This window comes from Nuphar pumila, chromosome 4 (assembly GCF_984573655.1).
Source record: "Nuphar pumila chromosome 4, dmNupPumi1.hap1.1, whole genome shotgun sequence".
NCBI classification, from domain to species: Eukaryota; Viridiplantae; Streptophyta; class Magnoliopsida; order Nymphaeales; family Nymphaeaceae; genus Nuphar; species Nuphar pumila.
The window spans coordinates 15,886,288-15,900,167 of NC_143252.1; the positions used below are offsets into that span (position 1 = coordinate 15,886,288).

At 36.4% G+C, this 13,880-nt stretch overlaps 1 protein-coding gene across 3 annotated transcripts in view; it reads right to left on the reverse strand.

Moving 5' to 3' along the window:
- Window positions 1–13,880, reverse strand: part of LOC149839494 (UDP-xylose transporter 3-like) — an 87,816-nt gene that overhangs the window by 22,736 nt on the left and 51,200 nt on the right. For all 3 annotated transcript variants that reach the window (XM_090002577.1, XM_090002576.1, XM_090002578.1), the window contains 2 exons: window positions 3,282–3,443; window positions 2,916–3,188 (listed from right to left, as the gene is read on the reverse strand). In XM_090002577.1, the coding sequence (XP_089858703.1) occupies window positions 2,916–3,188; window positions 3,282–3,443 (435 nt within the window). The remainder of the gene's footprint in view (window positions 1–2,915; window positions 3,189–3,281; window positions 3,444–13,880) is intronic.

A 13,880-nucleotide genomic window follows, 5' to 3' on the forward strand; every position in this document is an offset into this window, starting at 1 on the left:
GATGCTATTATGGTGATCAGATTCGAACATGTGTTGTACTTGAGGTCAGACAACAGATCTTAATATGTTGTACTTGATGATTGTTTGCCGATTTAACTTCCAATTATTTTGGTTGACTGATATCGAATCTGATTGTTATTTTGATAACTGTTTTCATATTTGATGACATGTTATTTTATGGACTATCATCAAATCTGATTTTGCTATTAGTTTGTGACATGTGAGTAGAATTGATTACATGAGATTGTATGGTTCGCTATCATATTAGATTTCAAATTATATTGTTGACTGTTATCGGATTGATTATGTGTATTCCGATGACTGTCATCAAATCTGATTAATTGTTAAATCTTGGACTGTTATTAGTGGCACACGTGTGTTTTTATCTGTTGTGCTGGGCAGCCCATTGATGTATATTTATGCAGCAACAACATGCTACTACAGCATATTCGAGCAGTGACATCATGCTAATGTGCATATTTATGCAGCAACATGTCACATTAGTGTAGCAACGACATGTTATTGACAACATGTCGTTAAGCAAGATTATGCATTGGAAAATTAGACTTTTTGCCGAGTCGGGTGTGGTTTACAATCTTATCAGATTTGGGCAGTGTTAGTGCACATGCAATCTGATCAGATTTGACATTGATTGCACGTGTAATCTGATCAGATTGTTGAGTGATGCATGATTTGATAGAGTATGTGCTTGTGCATCCCGATCAGATTGGCCAAGGTCTTTTGCTGGTGCAGTGTGACCAGTTTTGGCAATTTTAATGCATGTGTAATCTGGTCAGGTTGTCGATGGATGTGTGCATGAGCAATCTAATTAGTTTTGCCAATGAGTATAATATGCAAGCTGATTAGATTTGTTTATAACTGAACAGTTTTTGCTATGTTCGGATCCTCATTCATGTTGACTGCAGGGTTATGTATTTTGATTGGTTATGCATGCTTATGCATTCAAATACCATGTTGCAAATGTGCATCTCATATATATGGCATTCTGAAGTTTGTTTTGATGCTTGTATAAATATGATCATATGCATGTTTGGGTGTCTATGCATGAAACTGATGATGATAATGTGTATTGCAAGCATATGTTCGCATGCGTATGCAATTGGTTTTATGTGCATTCATGTTGTGTGATTTAATGTGCATTATGGATATGTTTTAGAATAAGGTATGTGTTGCATGTTCACTAAAATTTTGCAAAAAGATGCATAAATCATTTTGAAATGCTTTTATGGTCAGATGTGAACCACTATGGGTCATGCAGGCCAAGAGTAAGTGTTGCTCCATTTGTTGTTAATTTTATTTATGTATTGCAAAATTTATTTTTGAAAATTATTTGTTTTTCTAAATTAATTACACTGTTAAATTGTGCGAGCCAAGACCTGAAGTTAGTTTTGCATGTAGATTTGCAAAATGATTCATGTGTAAAAAACTTAAAATTATTTGAAAAAATAAAATAGACCGAACAGTGTAATTAATCTCTTCATTGATATCTCTTTCACAGTGTAGGAATCTTGGATAGCAGTCATGGGAGACCGTGAGAATACTAAAACTCTGTGTGTGATTATGCCCCTGAACTCGATATGGTGGTTCACTTCCCGGCTACGGTTTTAAGGAGATTTCAACCATTTTGCTTGGGGTGGTATTGTTGACTCAGTTGTAGTTTTGGTATACCAAGAAAGTGGCATCAGTGGATGTTGATTTCTCTTATGTCTCGGCATTAGATGTCGATTTTCAATGTTCCGATGGATGTATTGATTCCTGATATCGATCGAGAAACAAGTGTGAAACCCAGTAATAAAATACAAATTGTGTGTTAAGCTACAACGGGGAACCTAACTTGGACTTCAGAAATTTTTGTCTGTTTTGAATATCCGCGGGTTTAAGAAAGAGTAAAAACTAAACTTGTGTACATTTAATAGGGACATGCATGCAAAAGCAACTCTGATAAATAACTTAATAAGTTATTCATACATGTGCATTGAATAATGCATATTTACTGTTCAGCATTAGTTCATGCATTCATGCTTATTTTGTTTTGCATGATATATATTATTGCATGATACTTGTTTAAATGCTTGAATGGAAAGTTGATTATAGAAATTTTTGTGATATTCCTCTGAAATTTTGTTTTGAACCTTTAGGTGGTTGTATTGCATTGGCTCTACTTGTCCTAGAATATATCCATTTTAGCTACTTCCTTTGAACATTGAGCCTGTTTTTTATTAATTGTGAACACTCATAGTGATGCTTGCCCATTAAAATTGTTGGTTGCCTGTATCTGTGCATCCTCTGAAAGTTCCTGTTTTTCTCCACTACAAAGTAGAGAAGTTAAGACATCAAAAGGAGATAACTTGACTAACTGCAACACATTAGCCAAGATGTTCTTCCTCACACTTTGATTAAACTAGGTGACACCAAATTAGGCATGCTTTCCTAAAATAATAAATCACATGTATTTAGTTATTAAAGTACATTCATTTACAGCTTTTGTTTCCCACCCCAAGTTTCAGAAATACCCGTTGTTAAGGCCACATGCATAGCAATGAAACATAAAACTGAGAATCAATTCAAAAGTTCATGCCTACCTCAACAGTAAAGGAAATGTTACTGCCAACCATAACATGAAGTATATTTTAATAATTTTTGTAGTCTCATGCATTAGATATTCAGTCATTTTGTCATGGTCACTCCAGCAATATATATAGATAAAGTATGACTTCTGCAATCATGTCAAACTTTATATTTTTCACTAAATAGAGAATAAATATGTGATCAAGGATTTTCATTGCTTCATTGAAGATAGTCAATGAAAAAAGGGGCATGAGTCTAGCAACATCATTTATCAAATATTTCCAAGGAAAACTTATTTCCATAAACAACAGGGCAGTATACACCACCTGGGTCAGCTGTGCAGAAGCTTCAGTGGCCTTTTGTTGGCTTTCAAGTGTGCAGAAGTAAGAATAAAGAATCATTCCAGCCAAAGCAATAAGAATGCCCAAAATATTTCTCCAACTGAATGGGTCATGCAGTAAAAAATATCCAAAAGCCAAAACCAGGCATGTCTTGAGATGTCCTAATACTTGATATGTGACAGGTGATGTCTTTCCTATTACGAGAAATGTACTGAAGTTGACAGATACAGAAATCATGCAAGATAGAACAATGAATACCTGCATCATAAAAAAACAAAGAGATATTTTTAGTTTATTTGCAACATAACACAAAAAATAACTCATCACATTAACATAATCTTTCTTACTTACCAGAACTTGAGGTGTATACTTGAAGGCAAACACATTTTGATTTGTCAGTAGCCCATCAAGAAATGGGCCAGTTGTGAACAAAGTTAATGCTTGGTAGGGGGAAGACTGGTACAATAGTTGAGTTGAAGAGACCTTGAATCTCTTCTGGATTGTGTTTGTCATCTAGAAGGATCAAGATTGTTAAGGAACGTTCTTTATTGGTTAAAATATAACTTGTATTATATCTGTTGATTGGTGCATCATGTTGAAACTGGAAAGTACAACCTTGCATATACTCATGTATGTATGTATGGGCATTGATGATATCAACCACTTCAGTGGATGTTAACAAGTACACAACTTTGAGAAGGCAAAGCAAAGTTTTCTAGGCATCCCAGATAAACTTACACGGTGGCGAAAATAACTGCAAAGGCTCCCCATGGTCTTTAACTTTTGCCAAAAGCAAGAAATTTGGCAAACTTGACAGTCGACTTTAGGCCATGATCTTTGAATATAGCAACAGTAATAACAGAAAGTACAGGTAAAGAAACCAAACACCACACCTCAAGTAAATTCAAGCAGTTAAATCTTCTCATAGGAATTAGAGTTTTTCATGTCACAAAATGAAAAATACTGTACAGGCTATCCCTAGATCAGGAAACCAAGAAGAATTAAATTTCTTGTCCCTCTATATGTCATACCAACTAACAGAATTATCCGTAGGAAAGAAACAGATTTCACCTATGACAGGATGCTAACTGCAGGTCATGCATGAAGTGTCTTAACTGCTATGAGAAACATTACTTTATTCTAGTTAATCAAGCAACGATAGCATTGGCAAAGTACATGACCAAAATGCAGTTGAAAGCCAATGAACAATAAATGTTAGAACTGGTACAGTATGCAGAAATCTACAATTCCCTATTGAAATGATCAGCTGAGATGCTTCCAACTAAAACAATTAGACTCGATCATTCAGTTGAGAAATTCTTGAAATGCAAAATGAAATCAATTTTATTGTTAAAAGAAAATATTGTGTAAAATAGAAATGTGATGCCAGGAAGATGCCACAGGAAGGCTGCCTTTTAACCCTTTAAGGGATGGATGCCATATTTGAAAAGACAAAACATGATATCTTTACTTGCAAATTCTCCATTATAGTGACTAAAAATGTACCTGAATAAGCCAACATAACATATATATGGTGGACGAGGGAGGATGCATGTAGGGCACCAAGCTATGCTCAGTGGGACTGAATGGGAGGGAATCGGCCAAGGCCGAGGATAAGGATGGAGGTGAAGAGGGAGGAGGAGTGAGGAAGGAAAAGACGTGCAAAGGTAAAAACCTCACTTTGAGGGAGGTGCCTTCAATTTTCTTTCTTTATCAACAAATGATCCATTACAATGAACCCCTTTTTAATACCTCATCTAGTGGGATTATTTGGATGTGACCCTACTGGTGGGCCTCCCGGATCCCAAACCCAATTTCCTAATCTCCAACTCTCGTATATACAATTTCAAGTTTCATATTTACAATTCCAAACATTAATTGGGTGCTACCGACCTCCTGGCATGATGCAACCCGATGGCCTGCTTTGTGAGTGGGTAGCACATGGTCAACCTCATTCAATGAACCATAGGGGGAAATATGGAATGATGGTGAAAACCACTGGAAACATCTGGCATCCCTCAAAAATTGAGGGAGTTTAAACACAAAAGGTAAAGGGGAAAACGATCTCCACATAATCAAATAACCCTGAAAGGATCCAACAATTCAAGATACTTGCATGGGGAAGTATCAATTCATGTATCCAAAGCCATTAATCGCTAATCTCACTTTTTTATCTTGGTTCATTATCTCATTTGGAGACTGATAAATAGTTATTTAAAACTTCTTTTCAATTGCTTGACACCTGATGATGGCCTGCTCCAAGAGTCATACTAAGCTAACTATAAGAAATTTATTCAAACCAGCATGTGATAGAACCCACGCTGACACAGCCCATGCACATACACGCATAGCCCCACGTGTGTGGCTATGAGCGCATGCACAGGTGCATCACATGCACCAGAGCCAGAACACATGCGCCAGCACATGTATGCCATGACTTGGTGCCACACGGTTGGAGTTTGGTCACTTCAGCACCAAGTGGATTTTCCACTAAGGATCAGCTGAGGTTTGTTAGATCAAACCACTCATGGTAAGTGGTTTTGACTCCTATGAATCTGGTTTTGGGTTTGTGGTTTTGTAATGCCTATAAATAGGCCACTGGGGCCAATTGTATGAAATCTAATCTTTGAATAATTGAGAATTGAAATTTCTGGAAACTCGCACTTAGGCTGATCATTTTGAGTAAAGGGCTCGGCCCAAATAGGTCAGCCGAATCCTTTGAGGCTTAGGTTGGAGGAGATAGCTCATTCTTGAGCTTGATCCATTACTCAGTGTAGTGTCCGATCGACACTCCGGTGAGTGTAGGCACACATCCGGTGAGCTATGGGCTTCTAAGGCGTATTTTGAGAGTTCTTCAACCTCTCAAACATCTACAGAGGTTCCATCAATCGATGAGTGGATCTTCCAATTCCGATTGATTCAAAGCTATTTGTGTAAGATTCTACCATTGAATTATGGTCTGAGGATGTGATTGATGATCTGGAGGTGGATTGACGGTAGAAGTGATGGAATTGAGCATCATAAGCAAAGATCTAACCGTTACTTTGTGAAATCATAGATTCTAACAGTAAATCTGAGCTTTGAACTCAGATCTGGAACGAACAGAGGTTCAATTGTAAAAATTGAGCCTAGATCTGTGTTCTACAGTTTGTGAGCATCAAAATAGAGTATTTGATTGCTCAATTTGGTGAAGAAATGAGGGAGATATGCTTGTTTGAAAATTGAGTGTCATTGAGCTCCGGGAAGGCGTTGCCAGATCTTTGATTGGTGTGTCCCGATGATTTCCACCGGCAAACCCTGTATGATCTACGCTCATGTACCTAGAACTTGATGTTTTGAGCATTTTGAAATTTGTGCACTAAGCACACAAGTGCACTTAGTTACCGCACAGGGCCTGCATAGGCATGTGCCTGTCGGCCAGCATTTTCCAGCAGACCTCTGACCAATTCACCAGCACTCCGGCCATTTCCGTCAACAAACCGTACATTCTGTACAAACTGATCATAGGAACCGCTAGCTGGTACCTCCTTTGGAAAATTGAGGTTCTTTAAAATCATTGACTATAGTCAGACCGAGCACAACTAAACATCCAGTTCTATTGCTGTGCGTCTGACACAAGCTGTGGCCACCCGCAGCAGTGCCTTTGGAGGCACGCTTCCTTACAGTGCTGAGTGTGCTTTATTGCACAAATCTTGGGTTGAATAACCTCACAAAGCTCTAAGTGGAGTGACTTATTCCCCTTGACCTTAAGTATAACGAAATAAACGGAAATACAAATAACAAGTGATTGTAGGTCCAACAATTGACAAGAAGCAAGAATACACCAGCACTTTAAGTGCAAACACATAAACCCACAAAGGGGAAATGCCAAAAGGCAAAAGAGAAAAAAATATTATTGAGAGGAGAGAACAATACAATATTGACAGGGGGAATACCCCCTTTTTATAAACAAAAAGGAGAGAGAGGGAGCCATTAGGGCTCCCACAATGTAGTCATTGGGGAGCCCCAACGGTGGGGACCCCAACGACTCCATATGTGGGGTCCCCAATGGTTCTCCAAAAAAGACAGTAAAAAATAAAAAAAAAAGGAAAATAAAACCTAAAATAAGTTGTTTTAATAAACTTATATTTACATGTGAAAAGACCAAAATACCCTTATCACGTATTTTGGAATAAACAAAAATTTATATATATAGATATATATTTTAACACACCTCCTCAAACTTTACGGGAAAAAAACCGAAAGTTTGCTAAGAAAAAAGAGAAAACAAGGAGTAGGAAGTGCTTTGGTGAAGAAGTCAGCCAACTGATACTCCGAGGTGATATAGAGCAAAGTGATAGTTCACTTTAAATACTCGTCACGTACATAGTGAAAATCCATCTCGATATGTTTGGTGCACGCATGAAATGTATGATTACTTGCTGTGTAGATCGCACTTTTGTTGTTAGAGCACATCTTCGAAGGAGTTGAGATAATGATCCACATATCACTGAGAAGACTTTTAAGCTACACAATCTCCATGGTTGTAGTCGTCATGGCACGAAATTCAACTTTGATGGACGATAGGTATACCTTTGGATGTTTCTTGCACTTCCAGGAAATAAGCGAATCTCCTAAAAAATACAAAAACCAGTAGTTTAGATTCTATGATTAGGATTACCTCCTCAATCAGCATCAGTATAAGCAATTAAATTAAAGGATGAGGAAGAGGATAAGAAAAACCCTTTTAAAATGATGTTCTTGATATATCGCACGATTCTCATTAGTGCTGCCATGTGAACAGTGGTAGGAGCATGCTGAAACTGACTTGCCGCATGAGCAATATCAGGTCGAGTAATGGAGAGGAAAGTAAGAGATCCAATTAATTGACGATATGAAGTAGGATTGTCAAGTAAAACACCATCTTCAAGTCTTAATTTTGCATTTATAACTTCTGGAGTCTCCACCTTTTCATTTGAGATCCCCGATTTAGCACAAATATCAGCAACTAATTTTATTTAAGAGAGAATGTATCCTTTATGTGAATAAGCAACTTCAATACCTAAAAGATATCTCAAGAAACCCAAGTGAGACATATCAAAAGTTTTCTTCAAAACAGTTTTAATTTCATTTACTCATTTGTCATTTCCTGTGATGATCAAATCATCAACATATAGAAGAAGAATCATTTGTTTTCTTGACAAAGAGAGCAGTGTCAGTATAGCAAGAAACAAAACCCAAACTAATTAATATATTACTGAACTTATCATACCAAGCTTTAGGAGCATATTTAAGTCCATATAATGCCTTTTTTAATTTTAAAATTTTTCCATTTAAAATTATGCCGGGAGGAAGTTTCATATAAACTTCTTCACCAAGATCACCATTTAGAAAAGCATTTTTAACATCTAATTGATAAATAAGCCATTTTTTAATAGATGCAATAGCAATGAGAGCTCGAACACTTGTCATTTGAGCAACCGAAGCAAATGTCACATCATAATCTATCTAATATTCTTCAGCATATCCTTTAGCCACTAACATTGCCTTATATCTTTCTAAAGACCCGTCACTTTTGGTTTTTACTTTAAAAGCCCATCTATATCTTATAGGTTTCTTTCCTTGTGGAGGATTAACTATTTCCCATGTTTGAGTTTTCTTAAGAACATTAAGTTTAAACTCCATAGCTTCATTCCAATCAGGGTATTGTTTGGCATCATTATAATGAGATGGTTCATAGAAAGAGTGAAAGGCTATTAAGCATGCTCTTAAGTTTGAAGATGAATCATACAATACAAATTATTTGGTGCTTTAGAAATACAATTTGATTTTCTATGTGAAGACTCTTCTAAAGATATGTTTTGAGAGAATTTGTCGAGTGCACATGGATGATTACCCTCTTCCCGTCTATTATCCACATGTATATTACTTGGTATATGTTCATTCAAATTTTCATGTTGACTATTATCTTCATCATTAAGATAATGTTCATTTTGATCAGCACCATTATCAAAGGATTTAAGGACCTCAATAGGATTAGACTCATCATTTTGTGGTAATAAATCAAATAAAAATGAGTAGTCAATGTTTTCTCTTGATTCTTTACTCTCAAAACCATTTTCAAGAAAAGTCGCATCCCTTGAAATATAAAGTTTGTTATTTATTGGATCAAAACATCGGTATCCTTTTTTATTTTTTCTATGGCCTAAGAAAACACAATGGCTTTTGGAGAAAGCTTATCATTTTCATGAGTAAGGACATAATACTTACAACCAAAGATTCTTAGTCGTTTAAAATCTAGAGTCATTTTAAAAAGTTTTTCAAATGGAGAAACATTGTTTAATGAAGTTGAAGGGGTTCTATTAATTAATTCGAAGTTAGGTCGGCTTTGACCCAAAAACATTTTGGAATATTCTTGGAAATTAAAAGAGTCCTAGTAGTTTCTATTATATGTCTATGTTTTCTTTCCGCTAATTCATCTTGTTGTGGAGTTTTAGGGCAAGACCTTTGATGACAAATATCATTTTGTTTTAAGTAATTTTAAAAATCATTAGACATATATTCTCCTCCCCAATCTGATCTTAGAATAAAGAGATTGCTTAAGAATTGATTATTAATCATTACATGAAATTCTTTAAAGAAAGAGAACACATCGAATTTATGATTTAAGAAATAAATCCATGTGTATTTAATAAAATCATCAACAAAAATCACATAATATGAGAAGCCACCTTTTGATATGATAGGTGAGACCTCATACATCCGAATGAACTAATTCAAAAGGTCATATAGACACAAAATTTCTTTGAAAAAATGGAATCGCTTTCATTTTTCCAAAAATACAATCCTTACAAGTTATGTCTTTGTCATTACATGTATTTCCCAAAAGAAAAAAAGAGACATCTTTAAAAAACTAGGGTGGCTAAGTCTCTTATGCCAAACATCAATGCTTTTGACATTTACAAAATTACAAAATAACTTGGGTGGCAGAGTCAAAAAATCCATAAAATAAAGATCGCATCTCCTATGACCTTGCCCAATCAGCTTCCCTAACTGGAGATCATGCACGGTGCAATCTTTAGGTGAGAAAGAAACTTTGCAACCATGATCGAAAATTTGAGAGACGAAAAATAGATTTAAATTTATTTTTGGAACTACTCTTATTTTTAGAACAAGAAAATTTTGAGAATGTTTTAAATCAAGTGTTCTAATACTTTCAATTTGTAAAGAAGTCCTATCAGTTGTTGAAACATAAGATGAGGAAAGGTTGGAGTAGACTTTAGAAAGAATATTCTTATGTGGTGTCATGAAAAGAAGCACCATAATCAAGAATCCACATGCCTGGAGGACATGATGATGTTGTGATGGCAGCACCCGAATTTGAAGATGACTTCAAAAGATGTTGGAGTGTTTCCGAAATTTGATTAAGAGTATCTTTAATATCTCCTCTATGTGTATATTCTTTCTTTGGTATAACTTCACCAACGGAAGCTACTTTACCCTTAAGCTTAGGACATACCGGTCTAATATGTCCCAGTTCATTACAATGATGACAACACCCTCTCGATAACCGCTATTATAATTGGATCCATTATAGTTATTAGATTTTGCAAAGTGGGGAGGTTTATAGGTTTTTACATTCGATCTCAGCCTAGTAACGGCCAAAATATCATCATTCTTATGGGTCATGATAAGACAAGTTTCTTCTTGGCATACTTCGGTAAGAGCATCCTCAATAGGCATAGCCTTGCTTCTATGAAGAAGCAATGCCCTTGTTCAAATTCCGGTCTTAGACCACGAAAAAATTAAAAAAAAATTGTTCGCTTTCAACTTGCTCTCTTCTCATTTCAATGTCTTCGAGAGCCACCCATTTAGGCTCAAGAAGAGCTAATTCGTTCCAAAGAGGGGACAAAGCACTAAAATAATCATGGACACTTGTGTCCCCTTGTTTAGTGGATATAATTTTATCTTAACAAAAATATTGTCTAGCTAGATCATTTTGGGTATACATACCCTTAAGGAAGAACAAAGTTTCATTGGCTCTTCTAAACTTAGCAATGTTGGCACAAATTTTTATGTCAACATTGTTTATAAACAACTATGGAAGCTATATATCTTCTTAGTCAACTTATTGAGAGAAATAGAGAGAGGAACAAAGATTTGCATATGGTTTTTATTGATTTGGAGAAGGCATACGATAGAGTACCTAGGGACGTTCTCTGGTGGACAACGATGAAGAAAGGTGTTTCTCTCAAGTACATTAGTATAATTAAAGATATGTATGAAGGAGTAGTAACCAATGTCCGCACTTGTGGAGGGGTGACAACCAATTTTCCTATAACGGTTGGGCTACATCAAGGATCTGCTTTAAGCCCTTTCCTATTTGCTATAGTGATGGATGAGCTTACGAGATCATTTCAAGAAAATGTGCCTTGGTGTATGTTGTTTGCTGATGATATTGTTTTGATTGATGAGTCTAGAGCATGGAGACAGACATTGGAAGCAAGAGGTTTTAAGTTGAGTAAGAGTACGACAGAATATATGGAATGTCGGTTTAGTAAGCAACAAAGTAGTGATGGGAGTGTAGTGAAGCATGGTGAGCAAGAAATACCGGTGGATGATTGTTATAAATATTTGGAATCTATCATTCAAAAGTATGGAGAAATTGATGGAGATGTAAATCATAAGATAAAGGTTGGGTGGATGAAATGGAAAAGTGCAACTGAAGTGTTGTGCGATCGTAGAATGCCATTGCGGTTGAAGAGAAAGTTTTATAGGATGACTATTAGACCCGCTTTACTATATGGTACGGAATGTTGGGCTGCCAAGAGACATCATATTCAAAAAATGAGTGTAACTGAGATGTGTATGCTGAGATGGATGTGTGGAAATACAATAAAAGATAAGATTCAGAACGAGGAGATACGTAAGAAGGTAGGCATTGCACCCATTGAAAATAAGACGAGAGAGAATCGTTTACGGTGGTTTGGACATATTCGGCGAAGGCCTAATGATACTCCAGTTAGAAGGATGGAGAAATGGGAAAATATATTAGTTAAAAGAGGTCCGGCTAGGCCTAGGAAGACTTGGATGGAGATGATAAGAAAGGATATGAATGCTTTGAACCTCACCGAGGATATGTCATTGGATAGAAATGATTGGAGAAGAAGGATTCATGTGGAAGACCCAGAATGATTTTCTTTGTTGGTTCATATCGCCGACCCCAATTGTTTTGTGATGAAAGCGTAGTTGTTGTTGTTGTTGTTGATTGTTTATAAACAACGCCAAAATCTTGGCGTGGTTACTTTCTCAATCTTCTACCTTTGCTAGATGATCATGAATGGCTTTAAGGCGGTCTTTCCCATCAAGAGCTTTTTCAACACCTTCTTCGATTTTGGTGAGTTTCAATGATGGTTCAAGAGAGGTCCCCCATCACAAAGCCCCAAAGCTTCTTTTCTCTAAGGTGGTTCTTCATAGCCGATGCCCACATCGAATAATTTGAACCATTAAGCCCATGTTGAAGAAGAAGATCAAGATAGATAGAGAAAAATTACCTTGGACATGATCTTTAAGTGACACAAAAGAATCCTTCCAAGATCAGAAGAACCCAAATGGCTCTGATACTATAATGAAATAAGCAAAATACAAATAACAACTGAAAAACACTTGGAGTCCAACAATGGACAAGAAACAAGAAGAATACACAGGCACTTTAAGTGCAAACACATAAACCCACAAAGAAAAATGCCAAAAGGCAAAAGAGAGAAAAATATTATTGAGAGAGGGAGAGAACAATACAATATTGAGGAGGAATACCCCCTTTTTATATAAAGAGAGAGAGAGAGAGGGAGACATTGGGGTGTTAAAATATATGTAATTCATATATATATATATATATATACATATTTTTATATATATATATAATACCCGATAGGGGTATTTCTGTCATTTCACAAGTACCCGATAGGGGTACTTGTTTTTCTTAGTTTATTTTTCTCTTTATTTTTTGTAAAATGTATTTTTTATTTTTTGTTTTTTGCTCACTAAAAAGGGGCCCCACCATGTAGTCGATGGGGCCTCCAACGGTCACATTAGTGACCGTTGGGGGCTCCCAATGACTACATGGGGAGCCCCCTAGGTGGCTCTCCTTTTAAGGCCTCTTGGCCCTCTCCCTCTCCTTCTCTTGTGTATAAATAGGGGTGCTCCCCTCTTGTATTTCTTACTCTTGAGAGCTCTCTCTCTTTCAATAAGAGGCATTTATATTTTTATGTTGTGTTGTCTCTTGTGGGTTTGGGTATTAGCCCCTCTTTGTTTGTTCATTAGTAGATGTTGTAAGTGCTTAGTGCACTCTTTGCTTTTCCGCATATTTCATTACATGGTATCAGAGCCTTGTGTATGCTTTTCTTTTTAATATAGCTAGTGGTGTAGCTATATTTGTTTTGTCTCTCTCTCCTTGATATTCTCTTGTAAGTGGTTGTTATGAAAGGAGAACAAAAGATTGATCTCTCCTTCAAGCTAAATGGTTCCAACTACATGATGTGGGCCGCCGCCATGGAAAACAACCTCAAAGGGAAAAAGCTTTGGGGATACGTTATGGGCACCATTCCGGAACCACAACTCCAACTAACTAAGATGGAAGGCGATCAAGAAAAAGCTCTTGAAGGAGATGCCCGCATAAAGGCCATTGAAGATCACCAATCTAAAATAGAAGATTGTGAGAGTAAGCATGCCAAGATTCTTGCTTGGTTCATGAATAATGTGGAGCTCAAGATTTGCGCCAACATTGCCAAATTTAGGATGGCAAATGAAGCATGGTTCTTCATGAAAGGTATGTTTACACAAAACGACCTTGCTCGTCAATTCTTTCTTCAAGAAAAAATCCGGACTATCAAGCAAGGAGAAATGAGTGTTAGGGATTACTTTAGCATTCTTGGCCCTCTATGGGATGAGCTATCCTTACTAGAACCAAAA